Source organism: Nuphar pumila, chromosome 3, assembly GCF_984573655.1.
Source record: "Nuphar pumila chromosome 3, dmNupPumi1.hap1.1, whole genome shotgun sequence".
Classification (NCBI taxonomy): Eukaryota; Viridiplantae; Streptophyta; class Magnoliopsida; order Nymphaeales; family Nymphaeaceae; genus Nuphar; species Nuphar pumila.
In genome coordinates, this window is record NC_143251.1 from 17,892,797 (window position 1) to 17,914,058 (window position 21,262).

General features: G+C 38.7%; 1 protein-coding gene across 9 annotated transcripts in view; it reads left to right on the top strand.

Moving 5' to 3' along the window:
- ABCC13 (multidrug resistance-associated protein 11) overlaps positions 1 to 21,262 on the top strand; it is a 255,662-nt gene that overhangs the window by 167,149 nt on the left and 67,251 nt on the right. For 7 of the 9 annotated variants that reach the window (XR_016430764.1, XR_016430766.1, XR_016430765.1 and 4 more), the window contains 6 exons: positions 8,341 to 8,442; positions 8,540 to 8,607; positions 8,773 to 8,904; positions 8,992 to 9,139; positions 19,160 to 19,434; positions 19,526 to 19,685. Coding sequence is in view for 6 of the 9 variants with exons in the window: in XM_089998956.1 (XP_089855082.1) it covers positions 8,341 to 8,442; positions 8,540 to 8,607; positions 8,773 to 8,904; positions 8,992 to 9,139; positions 19,160 to 19,434; positions 19,526 to 19,685 (885 nt within the window). In the remaining 3 variants the exon portion in view is untranslated. The remainder of the gene's footprint in view (positions 1 to 8,340; positions 8,443 to 8,539; positions 8,608 to 8,772; positions 8,905 to 8,991; positions 9,140 to 19,159; positions 19,435 to 19,525; positions 19,686 to 21,262) is intronic. The other 2 variants (XM_089998958.1, XM_089998961.1) reach the window with 2 other exon arrangements.

Sequence of the window (21,262 nt, forward strand, 5' to 3'; positions counted from 1 at the left end):
GGGGTCATGTGAAAAGAAGCTCCGGAATCTAAAATCCAAGAGTACGTACCGGGAGGTGATGATGAGGCAATGGCGGCACCGGAGGTGGAAGAAGTGACCTTTAAAATTTGTTGAAGAGCCAAGGAGATTTGTCCAAGAGTATCTTTGAGATCCCCGTTCTTGCCGTCATCTTCTTTGGTGGTGGATTCTTCAACGGAAGCCACCTTTGGCTTGAATGCTGCATTTAGCTTTGGGCAAACGGGTTTAATATGTCCCGGCTCATAACAATGGTGACATATAATCATTTTTCTTCCACCACTCCCTTGCTTACCAAAATGAGGTGGTTTGTATGTTTTAACATGATTGCCGGGTTTAGATACGGCAAGAACTTCCTCTATGCTTTTACCCATGCTATGCCTAGTCTCTTCTTGAGTAATCTCGGCAATAGCTTCTTCTAAGGGAGGAAACGTGGATCTATGGAGAAGTGAGGATCTCACTTGTTCAAATTCGGGACGAAGCCCAAATAAAAATTGAAACAATCTATCTTGTTCCATTTGTTTTTGTCTTAGAACCACATCCTCCATAGATACCCATTTAGGCTCTAAAAGAGCCAATTCATCCCACAAAGGATTTAGAGCACTATAGTAATCTTGTATGCTCATGTCTCCTTGTTTTGTGGTTCTTACTTTTTCTTGCAAGAAATAAGCTCTTGCAAGATCCTTTTGGGTAAACATACCCTTCATAAAAAACCAAGCTTCATTTGCCCGACGGAATTTTGCAATATTTGCACATACCTTAAGTTCGACATTATTCATAAACCATGCTAGGATTTTTGCATGGTTGCTCTCCCAATCTTCCATTTGATGATTATAATCTTCAATGGCCTTGAGACGAGCATCGTCTTCAAGTGCTTTCTCTTGATCTCCTTCCATCTTTGTGAGCTTAAGTTGGGGTTCCGGAACGGTTCCCATTACATAACCCCAAAGCTTCTTGCTTTTGAGATTATTCTCCATTGCGGATGCCCACATCATGTAATTTTTTCCATTGAGTTTGAATGATAGATCGATCTTGACTTCCATTGCTACACAAGGAAGATGTGAGAAAGAAAGGAAGTAGAGAGAGACAAGATTTTACCTTTAGAAGATCTTATGGCTCTGATACCATGTAATGAAATAAGCGGAAGTAACCAAGAATGCTAAAGCATTCACTGTGTCCCACACGGACAAGTGCAACAAGCACAAGAGAGAAAATCCACTAAGGGATATACAAAGGGCCTTATAAAAAGGCTACACACATGAAAAATAATATCACTATTATTGAAGAGGAGCTCTCAAGAGCAATACCACATACATGGGGGGTTCCCCCTATTTATAAGAAGAGGAGACCAAAGGGGCTCCCAATAGAGTCGTTGGGAGCCCCCAACGGTCACATATGTGACCGTTGGGGGCCCCAACGACTCCATTGTGGGGCCCCTTTTCGGTATCCAAAAAATACAAAAATAAAATTAAAAAGAAAAATAAAAAATAGTGAAATACGAGAAACAAAATAAGTACCCCTATGGGGTACTTTGTGAAATGACCATAATACCCCTATCGGGTATTATGGTATTATTACATATGTTTTAACATGCACATGGACAGATCTAGGCCTTTAAGCTTGCACAATATATATATATATATATATATATATATATATATATATATATATATATATTCAAAACATATTTACATGAGTGCAGTGATGTTTAGTCCACATGCTTTTCATGAATTCAAATGTACATAATCATGCATAAGCATCCTTATCATTAGGTATGCATATTTACAAGCAGGTTGTTTACAGGTATGCACGTATACTCACCTTTGGAATCACGTACACTCAGATTCATAAAGCAAACCATATGCTAATACAATGATTATCCTTTGTTTACACAAAAACATACATGCACTCCACGATTTTGCCTTAAAATTTCCAGATTTCACGTGCCTTAAATCTGGGCCAGATTTGCACATACTTCAAACATGGCAAATCTGTCCCGATTTAGGGTTCCACGATGTCAAGCATAAAAATATAAATTTCCTTCAAAAATAAAGTTCGAAAAAGAGGGATATCAAACACCAATTGGAGTAAATATCTAGATCCACTCCTTTTCTATGTATTTTTACCAAAATATTGCATGGAATCCAAATCCATGCTCCTTTTCTCGTTTGAAACAAGAGAGAAACCCATACTTTGATCATGAATTGAAAAGAAAACAAGAACGATGGTGGAAAACACTGGACGATCGAAGAAGGAGCCTCCTTCCTCTTCCTCTCTATTCTCTCTCTTTTATTTTTTCCCTCTCTCCCTTTCTCTTTCTTTTCCTTTTTTTTATTTATAAATAAGCCAAGAGGGGGGGATGCCCCCCCTTCTCCCGCCCCTTCTAGATGGGCTGGAGAAGAGAGTGCAGCCCATTATGGCTCTCTTCTTTCACTCAAATTCCCGATTTTTTCGAAACTCTCTAAGTGTTGAATTTTCCAATTTGAGTGTTTTTAAAAGTCTTTCTTAAAGCTTCTAAGGCATGAACAAGGGCTCTATAAAGAGTCCTAAACACTCTAAAAAAAATAAATCTCGAAATTAATTAATTAGTTAATTAATTATTAATAAATAAAAAATACCTAGAAGCTTCCAAAAGTTATTGTATTGAACTAAAACACTTCTTAAGTGATTTTACATGGTTTTAAGGGCTCTACTTAAAGTCCTAAACCAAAACTTAAATCAAATTTCGAAATTGAAATCAATTGATTAATTAATTAATTATTAATTGTTAATTGTTAATTAATTAATAAATATCTAGAAATTTCCAAAGGTTATTTTAATAACATAAAAGACTTCTTAACACTAAATAACTCCAATTTAAAGCTATCTAATGAATTTAAAATTTGGAAATTCGATGGGCATGGATTTTGGTCTGGATCTAGATCTAAGATCCAAATCCATCTCAAAAATCCAAATGGGTCTTGGGCTAGATTAATATGGGTCTTGGATAGAGTCCAAATCCATATTAATTTGGATCAAATCCACTCTGATCCAAATTCGGATCTGAACCGACAAACTGCTTCTTTTTCAAAAAAATGCGATTTTCGGGCCAACCGTAGCCCGAATCAAGGAAATTAAAATATCATTACACTCAGAATTTCGAGACGCATCCAACTATATATAACTTGAATTTCGCTTCCGAAATTCGCCTGAAAATAACTCTAATTTCGTTCGAATTTCGCTTGAATTTGAAGGTCGAAAATAAAACTTTTTCTCACATTTTGAGTGGCTCGTTTAAGCCTTGACAATGAGACCTAGGCCAAGCCCAGACTCAAAAACATCGGCCTAAAATCGAGAATCTACCGATTTTTCTTCTATACTTAGCCAAATTTTCGAAAATCTCCAATTTAACTGTGTAAAAATACGAGATATTACATTAGACCACTGATGCACCTTATGCAAAACCACAATGAGCATGCAACTTATGCAATTATTCAACATGCTCACAAATGCAAATTCATGCACACATAATAAGAATGTACATGTATAATAATTTCATATGCATATGAACACACGCTTGGAACATATATCTTGTTCTCATATTTTGTATCATGCATATCATTCAAGCATGCTCATGACTATGTTGATGCAACAATCAACAAACCTCGAAATTCATGTGTTTATAATATGCATGTTTATGCTAACAATGTATTCAATTTTATGAGCACATGTGAAGCACAACTAATTTTGCCGCCTTAAGCAAGCTCGGGATATCATTCAAAACATACCGAGCCCACGTTTATGCTGCCCTCATGCACAGGACAACATTAGCATGGTAGCCACATAAAAAAACATGCCTAACAGTTACATGAAAGCATGCATCACATTCACATGAAAACATGCATAACAATTCAATCATAAAAATACATAATTAGGACATGGGCGAAAACACACAAATCTGACTATTCAACATGCATAAATCTGCACATTCAACATGCCTAAATCTGAACATTCAATCTGAATATTCAACATGTAAAAATATGAACATGTAACATGTGTAAATCTGAATATCGAACATGTAATATGTAAAAATTTGAATATTTAACATGTAAAAATCAGCATATGGGACATGTATAAATTTGAACATTCGACATGTATAAATCTGGATTTTTAACATGTATGAATCTAAGCATCTAATCATGGGATATATATATATATAGCCTTTCTTTTTTTATTTTTTGACAATTGCCCAACCGATTGCGGTCGGCTGGGCGTACTAGTTTATGAATCTGCCCAGCTGACTCAGCAGTTTTAGAAATTGCCCAGCCGACTTCTGGTCGGCTGGGCTTAACATCTTTAGGATCTGCCCATATATGTTGGGTCTGACCAGTACCCGAACATAGTACATTTTCGGGTCTGGTCAGCACTCAGTTCTGCACAAAGTTTGGGTCTGATCTGTACCTGAAATTAGTCAATTCTTCGGGTCTGATCAACACCCATCCCTACGCATGACAGGGGTCTGATCAACACCCATCCCTATGCCTGACAGGGGTCTGATCAGCACCCGAAATCAGTCAGTTTTCGGGTCTGATTAGCACCCCATAACGTCACGCATAGTACAAAAAAAAAAGAAAGCATTCAATATGATATTTCACAGGAAACCCATTCGATAGACAGTATCTTAATAGCACGTTTCATATGACAGATCAAAGAAGACAGAAAAGGAACATATATATATATATATATATATATATATATATATATATATATATATATATATATATATATATATATATTCGACTATCATAAACAGCATGCGGGGGATCTAACATTGGATTCACATGCACCCATCAATACGCATATCTAGACCTGATCTGTGCACCCCCTTAAAATCGGTAGATCTGTCCACAAGCACAGTGGGACAGATCTGTCCAGATTTGCCCTTTTGAACAGTGGGATAGATTCCATTATGTTCACAAAAATCAACATCCTGCATTGTCATTCTGTATTTTTATTTCATGTATATATAAATATATATACGCATAGACGTATATATATCAATATATATATATATACATCTATTGGTAGGGAACGACAAGACGTCATCTCATATGCATATATGTATATAAATATATAGAAACATAACCATTGTAACGTTATGTATGCATATATTACATATTTTAAATTGGATTCTCATTCTTTCTTTCTTTTCCCTTTCCACGAAAAACATTACATAGAATTTACTTACAATACTTCTTCCCGTTCGAGTCGAGAGAGGAACCCGTACCTTTTTCGAAGCTCAAAAACGACCGGAAAATCTCGGATGACCGGAGAGGAAGAAGGCTTCTCCTCCTTCTTTTCCTCTTATTCTTCTCTTCTCTTCTCTTCCTCTCCCACGTTTTCTCTTCTCTCTCTCTCTCTCCCCCTCTCTTTCTTTCTTTCTTTCTTCTTTCTTTTTTTGTAGTTTATATACTAGAGAGGGTCTCTAGAGGGTGATACCACCCCCTCTAGGGTTTATCATATGAGGGATGGAGATAGAATTTCCATATGGAATTCTATCTCCAACCTACTTTCCTAATTTTTTCTACATTTTTTTCATTTGTTGACTTTTCCAACTCTTTCCTCTTTCAAACACTTACCACTTTTCTTTTTTTCTTTTTTTATAGTAACTACAAGACTCTTCTAGAGAACCCTAATTACTTTTTAACTACCTTATCTGGAATTTTTGAAATTTAGTACAACAACAACAACGCCTTCATCCCAAACAATTGGGGTTGGCGATATGAACCAACAAAGAAAATCAATCTGGGTCTTCCACATGAATCCTTCTCCTCCAATCATTTCTATCCAATGCCATGTCCTCGGTGAGGTTCAAAGCAGTCATATCCTTTCCTATCATCTCCATCCAAGTCTTCCTAGGCCTACACCGACCTCTTTTAACTAATATATTTTCCCATTTCTCCATCCTTCTAACTGGAGCATCATTAGGCCTTCGCCGAATATGTCCAAACCACCGTAAACGATTCTCTCTCATCTTATTTTCAATGGGTGCAACACCTACCTTCTTACGTATCTCCTCGTTCTGAATCTTATCTTTTATTGTATTTCCACACATCCATCTAAGCATACGCATCTCAGCTACACTCATTTTTTGAATATGATGTCTCTTGGCAGCCCAACATTCTGTACCATATAGTAAAGCGGGCCTAATAGTCGTCCTATAAAACTTTCCCTTCAACCGCAATGGCATTCTACGATCGCACAATACTCCAGTTGCACTTTTCCATTTCATCCACCCAACCTTTATCCTATGATTTACATCTCCATCAATTTCTCCATACTTTTGAATGATAGATCCCAAATATTTGAAACAATCATCCACCGGTATTTCTTGCTCACCAAGCTTCACTACACTCCCATCACTACTTCGTTGCTTACTAAACCGACATTCCATTTATTCTGTTTTACTCTTACTCAACTTAAAACCTCTTGCTTCCAATGTCTGTCTCCATAATTCTAACTTAGCATTAACCCCAGCTCTAGACTCATCAATCAAAACGATTTCATCAGCAAACAACATACACCATGACACATTTTCTTGAATTGATCTCATAAGCTCATCCATTATTATAGCAAATAGGAAAGGGCTTAAAGCAGATCCTTGATGTAACCCAACCGTTATAGGAAAATTGGTTGTCATCCCTCCACAAGTGCGGACATTGGTTACTACTCCTTCATACATATCCTTAATTATACTAATGCACTTGAGAGAAACACCTTTCTTCATCATTGTCCACTAGAGAACGTCCCTAGGTACTCTATCGTATGCCTTTTCCAAATCAATAAAAACCATATGCAAATCTTTGTTCCTCTCTCTATTTCTCTCAATAAGTTGTCTAAGAAGATGTATAGCTTTCATAGTTGATCTTCAAGGCATAAAACCAAATTGATTCTCCGATATCATGACAACCTTCCTCAACCTAGACTCAATCACCCTCTCCCAAATTTTTGAAATCTAGTAATTTTAATATTAAAATAATTAATTATTTATAAATTAGTAATTATCCAAAAAATTCCAGAAGGTGTCTTATCCCTCTAGGGGTCTTTTTAACTTTAAATTTTCTTAATTTAAACTTGTATTTTAAATTTAAAACTTTAATTTCGCTGGATCTGGATTTTGAATCTAGATCTATATCCAAAATCCATATGGATCTTGAACTGGATCAGATCCTAATTAATATTGGTTTTGAAATGAGTCAAGATCCATATTAACTTAGACCATACGGATTGGATCCGGTTCGATTCAACCCAGACTCGGTCCCATCGAGACGAACCTTTTTTGAAAAAATATGATGTTTGGGCGAACTGTAGGCCGAATTCAGAAAAATAAAATATCGTTGAACTCAGAATTTTGAGGCGCATCTAATGATATATAACTCGAATTTTGCCTCGGAATTTCGCCTAAATTTAACCCATATTTATCTTGAATTTTGCTTGATTTTAAAGGTCAAAAATAAAAGTTTTTATCACATTTCAGTTGGCTCGTTTAGGTCTTGTAAATGAGACCTAAACTAAACCCAAACTCAAATATCCTAATCTAGCATCGGGCATTTTACCGATGTTTCTACAACACGGCCAATTTTTCAGAAATTTCAAAGTTTAACACAGTATAAAAACATACGATATTACATGTGATGCTTGTCTCAAGCACTCTCCTTGTCAATATATTTATTTTTTATGTTGTTGTTCTTGCCCATTACTAGCTTTGTGATCTTGTTTTGTATTGGCCCATAAATGGCTCTTTGTTTGTGCACACTTTTTTATGCTTGTAAGCCCAAAAGTGGCATTTATTTGTGCACTTTTACATTTAATTACAATTACAACTATGCCCCTACTACATATTTTCATAAAAGGTATCCTATGCATGTTTAAAAATGCATTTGAACATATGTACATATTCTCAATAGGACAAGTTTGTCCATTTCTCTTTACTTATACTTACTCTGTTACATTTGTTTGTTCACTGTTTTACCAGTTGATTAAATAGTTTCCACTTTTACAAGCTCCCTATTTTTGCTATGAATTATTCTGTCAAATTTACTGTTGTAAGTTTGTGATGTCTCAGACTATTTTCGGTTAGTATTTTATGCAGCTTTCTGTCAGTTTATCTTGTTCTATATTAATTTTGTTTTTTTGGTTTTTCTGGGTGAAAAGGATAAATTAAGTGGTGATATTTCTAATTAGTTAGGAAGTAGTGGGTTATGAATGGATTTTCTATGGTTTCATGCTGTCAATTTTAATTCACTTTTTATTCATAAACAAGGGCCACATTGTCTCATTATTCAGGTTGGTTCTGGGAAGTCATCTTTACTAAATGCCATTCTAGGAGAGATGCAGCTTGTCCATGGTTCAATATGCTCTCGTGGAACGGTAGCATATGCTTCACAGGTTCAATGGTTTTGTGTATAGCATATCCTCATGTCATTATTCTGAAAATATGAAGCAAATACTTCTGCTGATATTCGTTAAATGATCTTGATTATAGATTCCATGGGTTCTATCAGGAACAGTTCGAGACAATATCTTGTTTGGAAAACAATATATTGCAAAAAGGTTTGCAAGGAGTTGAAATTTTACATCTGCTTTCTGGATACATAAGAACCATATCTTTCTGGCTGGCTAGTGAATATTTTGATATCAATTATTTAGCTTTGCTATATATGATTTTCTTATTTGCAATCTTGATCATTTGAACCTTCAATTCACACATTGTAACAGATATAATGATGTAGTTCGTGCCTGTGCTCTAGATTTTGATATTAGTTTAATGGTTGGAGGTGATCATGCACATGTTGGGGAGAAGGGGGTAAAGTTATCAGGTGGACAGCGTGCACGCCTGGCACTTGCGAGGTAGCATCTTCTGTTTCAGAGGCATATCTGTGTAATCCATGTGAGACAGTTTGAAGTGTGTAAGATGACATTTTTAAGTATATGCAGGGCTATTTATCATGGTGCTGATATATATTTGCTCGATGATGTACTCAGTGCTGTCGATACACAAGTAGCCAGCTGGATTGTACAGAATGCTATCCTGGGTCCCCTGATGAACCAGAAATCACGTATTTTGTGTACCCATAATGCTCAGGTTTTTTTTCTTCCAATATTTCTGTAACTTCTATTGCTTTCAAACTTTACTCCTAGACTCTTCTGATGAATTATCATGTATAAATCAAGACAGATGATGCATGAATGCATTTTCATGACCTCAAGGAGTTGTTACTAGTGGATGGTGGACTCTAATGGCTAACCTGTAATGTTGCACATGGGCTCATAGAATGTCAAAAACTTCCAATATAGAGCTAGTTATTATGTATTGGATGTCTAAAAGAAAATTCATATTAGGATTTATACATGGATTTATTAATATATTTGTAGTTGCTGTCGGAAATTGGATCTTAATGAGATAAAAAGTTCTAGTAATCTCTCAGGACACTCTTGGCCTTTCTAGCTTCGTGTGTTGTACTTATAGGGAAGCTGGTACCATGTATGTAAACTACATGTCAAAATTGGGAAATAGTATGGATGTGCAAATGTTACAAAATTTGTGATTCTCAGCTCAAATTGTCTTGCATAACTACCTTTCAGTTTCAAGATAGAAAACTGCTGTTTTAGATCTACTGCAAAGCTTGTTATAGCTTCTCTGTTCAAGATGCTTCAAAATTTATTCCTGGAATCACCAAATTATGTTGTCAAAGCACTGCTGCTTGTTAAACTGAAGAATAGATTACTAAAAAATCTCTTTGCGAGATCTTACATAATAGCTGCATGGAGTTGGTTGCATTCTGTTGTTTCTTTTCCAAACTCAGATGATACTTAATGATAGCTTACCACATCGACTGGCACACCTTGCAAAGATATAAAGCCAAGTTAAAATTCAGATTAGCACAATTCTGGCTTCAAAGTCTTTTTATACAGGATGTGGTCTGTATGATTGGCATGAGAGGTTAGCTGTTGGATGTGAGTCTGCATAGAATTATCACTGGTTAATGTGATCTGGACGAAGTTTGTTCAGTGTTAAGCTACAGTTTCTGTTCCCTTTCTTCTTCCTTTTTCCACTTGTTCTTTATTTTCTTTGGGTTATCACCCATTATGCTTTTTGGCTCTCAGTTTTACATCTTTAGGGATACCTGTAAAAACCTAAAAAAAAAGGGCTTGGATTCAGGTCGGATCCGGACCCTGACCCAACGGAGGCACCGCCTCTCGTGCTTTCTAAAGACAGCGAGGCAAGGGAGGGGTTTCAAATAGAAACCCCCTTTCCCCTCTCGCTCTCTCGTTTCTCTCTGTACACTCTCTCCCTCGACCACCTCTCCCACTCTCCTTGCTTTCGCCGAGCAGCGGCCTCCGGCGACACACACATGCCAGCGACCTCCCTTCGGCGACCTCCAAGTATGCACCCTTTTTCTCTTCTTCTTCTCCTTTTTCTTCCGTCTCTCTCTCCCTCACTTCTCCGTTTGCGCAGGGAGGGGTTGAGCCACATCCCTGCGTCTCTCAATCGCAAGGGAGGGGCAAAGCCCCCTCCTTGCTGCCTTAAATCGCAGGGGAGGGGCAAAGCCCCCTCCCTGCGATGTGCTTTGCGAGGGAGGGGGCTCAGGGGAGGGGTCGAGCCCCTCCCTGCGTGCCGTATTTGGCGGGGGAGGGGTCGAGCCCCCTCCCTACGCCTCCTTTTGGCAGGGGAGGGGTCGAGCCCTCCCTGTGCTCCCTGCGGCCAAGTGAGGGGTCAAACCCCCTCCCTGCACCATCTTTAGCAGGGGAGGGGCCCAGCCTCCTCCCTGCACCCTTTTACGGCAGGGGAGGGGGTCGAGCCCCTCCCTGCTCCCTTTTTCCGGTAGGGGAGGGGTTGAGCCCCCTCCCTGCACCCTCGTTGTTCAGGGGAGGGGATGCGACCCTCCGTGCACCTTCCATCGACAGTGAAGGGGTGGAGCCCACTCCCTTTACCTCCTGTATGCAAGGGAGGGGCTGAGTCCCTTCCCTGCGTACCCTTTGGCTGGGATGGGGCCAAGCCCCTCCCTGTGCACTCGTTTTGCAGGGTAGGGGCCGAGCCCCCTCCCTACGCCTTCTCCTTCTAGTAGGCAGGGGCGTCGCCCCTGCCTCCGCTAATTTTGACTGGCAGGGGTGAAGCCCCCTGCCTCCTTGCTCCTTCAGCAGGCAAGGGTGAAGCCCCCTGCCTCTCTTGTTTTTGTTAGGCAGGGGCGAGCACAACCCCTGCCTAGTCTCATTTTCGGAAGGCAGGGGTGCAACTCCTGCCTCTGTCTGATTTTTCGGAAGGCAAGGGCGCAACCCCTGCCTCTGCTTGAACCGTCGACAGGTAGGGGTGCAACCCTTTGCCTCCTCGTTGTTTGCTGACAGCAGGTCAGTAGGGGCTCACGGCTCCTGCCCCTGTTTCTTTCGCGTTCAGCAGGTTTGCAGGGACACGATGCCTCTGCCTCTACTTCTTTCACATCAGGACAGTGGCAACGCTCCTATCATCTCTACCTTTCTAATTGAGATAGCATGTTGATGTCTTGCTTTTGCAGTTCGTACGACGGATCCCGCTCGTGCCTCGCGACCCGACCCGTTAATCGCTTACACCCGCAGACGCCAACAAGCTCGCAACTCCTCAAGGTAGGGGAAGATTGTAATAACCTTAATTTTTAAGTTTTTATTTAAATATATTATGATATATATTTCATAACAATGTGATTTGGGCTCGGGATCCAAGTCGCGGATCCGGGATCCATAAAGGGGTCTTTATATATATATTTATCTCGTAAAACATATATGTAATTACATAAGTGCAAAAATTTTCAATTTGGCGAATTATTTAAGAAATAACTACGTATATAATGTATGTATGGGCTTGGGATCCACATTTCAGATCCGATACCCAGATAGGATCCATATAGATATAGGTAAAATACCCTATATATTCGTATATGGGATTAAATATATATATAAGAATATATAATATATGAGTATTTTTAGGGGATCCACGATTGGATCCAATCCATGGATCCATACCTAGTGGAATGCAAGAGTCCGGTCGGGTTTGGACCTTGAGCCGCAGGTCGCAGACCCGGACCCGGCCCTCCCGTTAAAAGAAAAGAATAAATAAGATTTAATTTAAAGGCAGGAAAGCTTTTGGACCCGGGTCGGACCCGACCCAGATCCATAACCCGATAGGGTTTTTAAAACCCTATATCGGGCTGCAGCCTTTTTAAAAATTGGGGAAGAGCAAGAATCGTGCCTAGGGCACGATTCTGCTGTTTCTAAAGAGGAAGGAAGGAAGGGGGGGTCGGCTGGCGTAACCGATCCCCACCAATCTCGGCATGGAAAGGGGGGGGATCAGCCGATAAAAGGGAAGGGAGAGGGGGTCTCTCCCTCGTCTCCCTCGTTTTCTCTCTTCCCGCGTCTCTCTCTCTTTCTCTCTTCCCTCTTCCCTCGTCCCTCTCTCTTTCGGACTGTGTGGGCACGTTTTGGGGAGGTGGAGGTCGCCGGAAAACAACACCCACCGCAGCCACGGTGGGTACCCCTGTCACAGCAGCCGCAAGGGACGCGCCTACAGTTTCCGATCGCCGGTAAAATCGCCGAAAAACCAGCGAAAAAGGTACGGGTTTTCTTTTGGGTTAAATGAGGAAAACGAACATGGATTCGATTTCCATGAAGTATTTTAGTGTAGAACTATGTGGGTGAGTAAATCTAAGCATTTACTCTACAATCCATTGATGAAATCCATGTGTTTCATGGTCTTTTGTTTTAGGTTATTTGAAACAACGTACATATGAATGCATTCTTATAGTAAAACAGAATTTTTATCTGTGCAAAATTGGGATTGTCATGTGTGTGCCCATGGTGATGTTAATTTTCTTTGAAGAACCCATGTTGCCGATTAGTAAGACATGTAAATCTGGAAATAAGGCAAAAAAAAAAAAAACTTTGGTGAACGTATGTTTATGACTGATATTTTATTTCATGACATGGCTATGAACTTTGTAAATATGTGTATACTTGAGTTATGTGAGCATACATGCTGTTCTGAAACTATTTAGGAAATTTGGTATGCTGTCAAAAAAAAAAAAACATATTTTAATGTGGGCTGTTGGCCGCAGTAGGGTGCCTGGCAGCCCAACCGAGCTGGGCTCGGTTGGGGCAGCTGTCGGCCCTGCCAGGCCAACCAAGGGCAGGCCTATTGCAGGTCTAACAGGCATGCCAGGCCAGCCAATCGGCTGGTACGCTTGGCAGCCTTTGGCAGACATTTTACACAAGGCATTTTCTAGGCACATTTGAGTCTGTTTCAGTTTATGCATAAAATTTTCAAATATGAATGAGACTCACCATCCACTTAGTGAAAAAATTTAACTGCATGAGTATTATCTATCTTGACATATGGGCAATATTTCTTTAGGATTTGAGATACAGTATGTTTATGTGCTTTCAGTTGAGAACATTGGTGTTGAGTGGTATGTTTATCCCCTTTGGAGTACTTGTAGAAAAAGTCTGGATGCAAAGGCCTATGCAAGCCTGTGGGGCTATGAAGTGTACCCACAATAGTTGTCATAGTTTCGTGTCAGGTGTGCATGATTGGTCATGGTGAATGTCATTGGAGCACCTCGTTTTAGATCACATATTAAAAAGTAGCAGTTTTGGAAACAAATGGGTTGATCTATTGTGCAGGACTGACCTGGCACTGATACTTATTTCCCATCGGTTTTATAGTGCATGTTCCCAGTTTATGTTATTCATAATCTTTTATTTTGTTTGAGTCAGGAATTTATCTCTACATGTTTATTTTATTCGATTGGCATGGTTATTTCCTGTTTTATGTGGTTGTCTCATATTTTTCTAATTTGTTTCTTGAATTTGTTTTGTACATTAATGTCAAAGGCTAAGTTGCATTATTTCTCTAGACATATAGCATTTTTTTTTTCTGTATGGTTCATACTTATTCGTTGTTAACTTAAATCCTTCCTTAAACATCATAGGATGGATGCTGGTCAGGCTGAACCAGACCCATCTTCGTACCAGCTGGACACCTGGCAGCCCAGCCGAGTGGGTCGGTTGGGGCATGCCAGGCCCTGTCAGGCCTAGTCCAACCCGGTTGGACTGGTGCAAGCTGGGCAGCATTCTGCCAGGCCTTAGCAGGGTGCTCACTGGCCCAGCTGGGCGTGTATGGTGACTGCCAAGCTCAGCCGACCGAGTAGGCTGGGCTGGAGCCGAGTCCCAGCCGACTGTTTGTCAGCTGGGTGCTGGGGCAGTCTCCCGTTTAAAAACACACACATATATATATATATATATATATATATATATATATATATATATATATATATATATATATATATATATATATATATATATATATATATATATATATATACATCTATGTATATATATATATAAAATATATATGCAGTTTGGTATTGGACAGACCCAAATTCTCTGTTTATGAAAAATGAATTGGTTAGGCTATGCCTGCAAATATTTCAGATTATGTTAAGTGTATTGAGCTTAATCATATGCACACAAAAGGGGTGCTTTTCCTTATGTGAATGAACTTGTTGTGTGATACTTATTTAAAATTGTTGTTGCAAGCAGGCTTACTTGTGCAGGTACATATACGAAATTTAGGTGCTTTTACAAGATCAAAATAGCATGAGTGTTCGTATGTTTTAACTGAAATAATTCATTAATGAAATCATGCATTTGGCAGGGATTGTGCAATGAATGAAAGTATGCATTGCATTGTTGGTGTGGAAACTCGTGCTCATGTATTAAAATATTATTGATTTTGGTCGCAGAAGAATGTGCATTGAAAAGTGTGTGATAAGAATGCATAAGTGACATACTCTTGATGATTTTTGCTTATGAAGGCATTGATGGTCATTTGCATCATAAGGGGCTGGGTGAGCCTCGAGAACCAGTTGTTCTCTATTTTAGTTATTTTTGGTGCATTGCAACAAATCAAATGTGATATTATTTTACTGCACTGTTCTATGTTGTCACGGGTTGTGGTCCCGTGAAAAGCTTAGCATGCTGATGTGCAAGCTTATATTATTAATTCTGCATGTAAATTTGCAAATGTAAAAGGAAATGAATTAATAACCAGATAAAAGAAAATAAAGAACAGTGTAATTCACTTTCTCCTTGATGTCCCTGCTTTAGCGTGGGAATCTTGGATATTGCGGTTTAGGGGAAACCGTGAGGATACAAAAACTCCGTGTGCGTTTTGTTGCCCCTGAACCCGATATTGAGGTTCTTCTCCTGGCCACGGTTTTAGGGAGAATCCGCCACTTTACCCGGGAGTGGTGTGTTGGTCACAGCTGTGAGTTTGTTTTGGTATACCAAGAAAGTGGCGCCAGTGGATGCTGTTTTCCCTGGTGTCCCCGACTTTGGATGTTGTTTTCCAAGGTTCCGATGGATGGTGCTGTTTCCTGATATCGGTCGAGGGCTAAGTTTGGAACCCGGTAACAAAATACAAATTGTGTGTGAAGCTACCCCGGGAACCCTACTTAACCTCGGGGATTGTACCCGTTTGGTGTATCCGCGGGCCACTGTAATTAAAAAGAGGAACTTAAGGATGTGTGCATTTAATAGGACATGCATATGGAAAGAGGAAAACTTAAATGGAAGATAATAAATGGTTCATGCATTGCACACAAATCATTCATATTCCTGCTATGCATTAGTTCATGCATATTTACCTGTTCAGTTAGTTGTTTATGTTGATCATTGTATGATGTTGATCTATTTTACATTTAATTGCCTTATTGATTAAGTTATGATCAATGTTGCATATTTCGTGTTCCCTCCTGTTAACTGTTTAATTATGCATGAATGGTTAATTGACTTAAGAATTGAGTATAATTGTATTCCTCAAAATATTACATGGATCTTATTTATGCTCTTTTTCTTATTTGATTCATTAGGGAAACCTGTACGCAGAATTCTTCGGATTTCTGACCCTCTTATTTTATTGGTTTTTCCCAGGCACAGGTATCAGTGAAGTCGACTAGCTTCTGAGAGATACGAGGGTCACATTTGTTTCAGACGACTTCACTTACGGACAGAGTGGCTCTACTGTTATTTTCTTTTAGTTCTTCTAATTTCCTGCAGTTTGATATTTCATTTTTGACATGGAACATATTACTCTTATGGATTCATTAATAAAAGAATTCAGTGGATTGGTTATGATTGATAAATGTAAGTTGCTTTGTGGTGTGTGGTTATCCAACTGAAATTGGAACTGTAGGGACCCCAGGTCTCTGGGAAGTTTTCCGCGACTCTTTTAAAAAAAAAAAAAATATTCCGCATTTTTCAAAGGTAGGAGTTGGGGTCGTTACAAAGATTGCACGGAGGACTTGGACAATTGAATTAAGTTTAATTAACTAAAAAGGAGAATTAAATAAATATATATGCATATATATATATATATATTTATACGAGTACTCATTTAACTCAAGGACGCGGTTTTGCGATCCTTGTCCTTTACTTTCTGTCATGTCTTTACTTTGCTGTTACGCTCCACGCTCTGGCTTTGCGTTTGCACTTTTGTTCACAGTCTTTACTTTGTCGTCACGCTATACGCCCAGACTCTCGTTTTTGCAAATGTTTCGTTACTGTCTTGCCATTGCAGATGCCGCTCAAGTTTTCGCTTATTGCATGTGCCATAAAGGCATCCTCATTGAGGATGCAAGGGGCATTTACCGCTCTCTCTCTTGCGATTAGAGTTGAGTCAGGGGCTTAACGATGCATCCTCGTCTAAGGAGAGGGATCCCTAGCAGGGATCCTGACTTTTCGAGTGAGCGGTCCTGCAATGTAGACTTGAGAATTTAGGGAGCTGCGCAAAAGCATCAAAGACTGCCCAAATCGAAGTATTTGGAAGGACGTGATTGACTGATTCTGTTCGTTTATTCGATATATCTCGGGTAACCCCGAATTAGGGCTTGAGCGAACTTCTTAGCTGGGGTTCTGTTGAGAAACTCGTATCCCGTTCATCGAGGCCGGTATCGAGTCATGCGAGGCATGTAGATACCCTGATAGCGGATGAGATTCTAGAAAATCGCATGCCAAATGTTGGCACAAGTTGTTGGCTGTTTTAAAAGATAAATAATGTCAAAAGTAAAGTTTGAGAAACATTACATATTTGTGAAACACTTTTGTTGAGGCTCTTATTGAGGAACTATACCCCTTTTATCCTAGAGTACTTATAGTCGTGCACTACACGCTAGTACTGCGATGATCGGATGAGACGGTCGTCCAACCTCGAACAGTGCTAAATGCGCAATGTTGTAAACACATAAAAATGGGATCGTCTTTATAGGTAAGATGCTCATTTGGTCAAAAGACTAGAGCATATAGAATGAGTTGTCAGTTAATTTACCCCTGACGCACTCATTCACTTCTTGTAGTCTGTCAAAAGAGGACAGAGCGGTACACCCTCCAATGGACACATTGTTAATAACCACTCTACGGGCAAAGATCCTGCCTCCCCAGTCATTGGAGTTAAGGGAAGGGACTACCAGACATTATCCTAGGTGGTAGATCCTATGGACTTCTGCAGAAGTTGGATGCATCCGTTGTCAAGTACCTGCCTTTGGGGAATCCTCTCTCGGCTAAAGCCGTTCTCTTAGGAGCGGACTCAACTAGCTATTCGGGTTATTGAAAATACATAGAATAACAGACGCCCGAACTAGTCTTAGTTGTTTCTACGATTTATCTGCGCATACCCACAGGCCAGTAATATCGAAACATAAAGTCTGTTCATATTGGTTGATGGGTCATAAGACTTTCTAGTTGCGTGGTAGTTCACAACTTACGATCAAATGAATCGTCATGTTGCGTTTGACAGTTGCACTGCTTACTTGCTTTGAAGTGCTTACCTGCTTTGAACTGCTTACCTGTTTAACTGTTGATCTGTTTTAAATTGCTTAGCATGCTGAATTAAATGCTCTTAATTCAGTTTTCTGTAGTCTCTCTTGTGCACTTACTAGTTTTTCGCGAAACTAACTCATTCTATGAGTACAGGTAATGATTAGGTACAATACGGGTGATGGCAAGATGACTTCAAGATTTTTTTTTCCTGCTCTTAGCTCGCGTCCTGGACGTTTTTGAGTTTTGTCACGGATTTTCCTTTGGATATCCGAATTTGGTATTATTTGGGATCTTCTTTAAATGAAAGTGGATTTTCCAAGTGTTTTGCAAGTATCATGTGTAGTGAGTTTTGGTTCTTTTAGCTAATGTGCCCAAAGTTGTCAACTTGACTTTTTGAATTTAACAAAAGAATAGTCTTCTGCTGATTTCATAAACAAACTCTGAAAGAAAACAAATTTTTCTAGTCTCTTGCCTGTTTTCTGAAAGGTTCGCAAGTTTGAAATTTTGGGGCGTTACAATACCTGTTGCAACTGGATCCAGGATCCAATTTTTTGTTTGTATATAGGTAGATAAGGATATTTGAGTCTTTTATTCTTTGTTGACCATTGTAAATTAACAAGGACCGTTAACCAGTGTAATTAGCAAGAACATATTTGTCCTATTTTGTTTCTAACTGTTGTAATGGGGCCTATTTAAGGACCAACAACATTTACTATTCAATCAATGAAAACTATTTATTCTTCTCAACCTGGTCTCTTGTTCTGCTGCACTGATACGGTATCAGAGCAAAGGACACCTGAATGAGAGAATTTTTTTTGCCGGACAACAATATACTTCTTGAAGGTTCTGGTTCTGGCTGAGATTCACAAGCTCAGCATCTGGTTCAGCTGAGTACTGCTGGAGCTTTAGAGAAGTCTCAACAACTGGTCATTGCTTAGAGTAATTTTGTTTGGGTTCATCTAAATCTGGTAATCTGTTAATTTTGAGACTTTCAATTCATCTGACCCAGACAGAATTTGTAGAAGAATCTGGTGGATTTTGTGAAATTCAACAATTTAGTTTCTCCAATTGATCACTGGGGAAAATTGACCCATTATTTAGTGAATGGTATAACCACATTTTGTTGATGATTTCTTAAATTCAGCACTTTCATTATAATGTTCATGTTAGGATTTTATTGTTCTTCTGAAATCTTTTATGTTTTAGTTTGTTTTGTCCATGTATTCTGTAAAACATGAATTATTTTTTTCTTATTATGCAGACAATTTCTTCTGCTGACATGGTTATAGTTATGGATAGAGGGCATATTAGGTGGTCGGGAAGTTTAGCTGACTTCGTACTTTCCTCATTTGCAACTCGTTCTCTAACAAACATTGAGATCTGTGCTCAAAAGAAAAGCATCATGGAAAGTGCCAGGATAACTAACCAGACACTAGAATCAGAAATAAATTCTATGGCTGAATCCTTGGAAGAAGTAACGGAAACAGTAGAGGAAGAACTCCGGAAAGTGGGTAAAGTTGAATTTTCTGTATACAAGTGAGTGCGTAAATTTTGCAATATATCTTATATCTATCTATTACAGTTAGAACTGATTATGTGAAATTTCTTTCATTCTTTGCTTTTCTAGGAGTTATGCCAAATTCGCTGGCCTGCCAGTTGCTGTGGTTATCTGTTTGTCTGTATTTTTAATGCAAGCATCACGAAATGGCAATGATTTTTGGCTAACGCATTGGGTTGACACTTATTCATGGAGTCATCAGTCGAAGCCATCTGTGCATTTTTACCTGGTATGTGACATTTCGGATAGCAGAATTGCTATAGCATTCATGGCCATCCAAATGGACAAGATAATATAGATTTCATGGCGATGCTGTTTCAGAAAGCTTTGCAAGTTTGCAGTATATATTTCCAAGATCAGGTTGACATTATTTAACTATCGGTCATAGTCCAAAAAGTTGTGGCTGTTGATGATTAGTGCAAAAATACAGTTTATATTATAAAAGGTATGTGAGAAAAAACATGTATGCACCAAAGAGATAGATAACGCTTTACAAAACAATTTTGCATAACCTTGATTGTCACCATTATTTTTTTATGTCAAAAGACATGATTGGGACATAGATAATGCATCAAAATGATTTCAACAATTTTGGAATATCAAATTTTCTAAGTTCTTGACACTAACAACCATATTTAGGACAATGTTTAAGGAAATATCATTTCCATGAAGTGTTGGATTTCTTGTATCTTTCCTTGATAATCAAAAAGTTTAGATGTTGGTTTCTTGATATTGGAATATATAGGTCATAGTCTTGAGGACCTCACCTTTTCTGCCAAAAATGCAACCAAATAAGCCCCTGTTATGTGTTGCTGCCATTGGAACAAATACACAAAATTTCAGATATTTTGAAATTCTTTGTTCTCCAAACTCCAAAGTCTATCCAGAACTGTCACATTCATACAGGTGTGGTCATGTAACATGGGTGCTTCTGCTCACCCCCCAACCCCCAAAAGCACATGTCACACCTGCGCGTATATAACATAGGTGAAAAATGGTTCAAAGTTAAAAACTAAAACTTTAAAAAATTTATTGAATAATTATAAATGTTATCATGCATTCTATGGAGTGTGTGTAGGAAAAGGGTAATGTCGAATGCGACTTCCATCGGATGTGCCATTGTGCACCAGGTGTTGCACAAAAACACCCTTTAGCACTGACTGCCACTGAAGACTTTTTTTCACAATATGTGTGTGTACGGACACACACACACACACACACACACACACACCTCACCCAAGGTTCTTGAGAATGTTGTGTATCAAAATGTGAAGAAAAGCGGGAGTTTTATCTCAAATGCTCAAAAAAAGGAGTTGTGAAGATCTTTTACTTCAACCTTTCTCGCACAAATTTGGCCTCTTACATGTGAACTCCAAAAATCCCCAAAAAACCACTCTTGAAAGTTGAAACCCTCAAAACCCTCACACATTCTCTCTCACATACACAACAATGTGTAAAGGTGTAAAAAATGACCCCTAAGCATTTATAGGGTCCAGACAAAAAGGGTCAGACCCCTTAAAAATTCCAAAGGAATCAAATCAGTGCTAAAAAAATATCGGTATACGTATGATATATCACTGCATCATAAGATAGATACAATACAGGGCAGATACAACCCTGAAACTAGGCTTTAGGGTTGTATTTGTTAAGACATATGTAATAATATGTAATAATACATCTATATATATATATAAATATAGATGTATTTACCATAATACCCGATAGGGGTATTATGGTCTTTTCACAAGTACCCAATAGGGGTACTTGTTTTATTTCTTTTATTTTACTGTCTTTTATTTTTTGTTT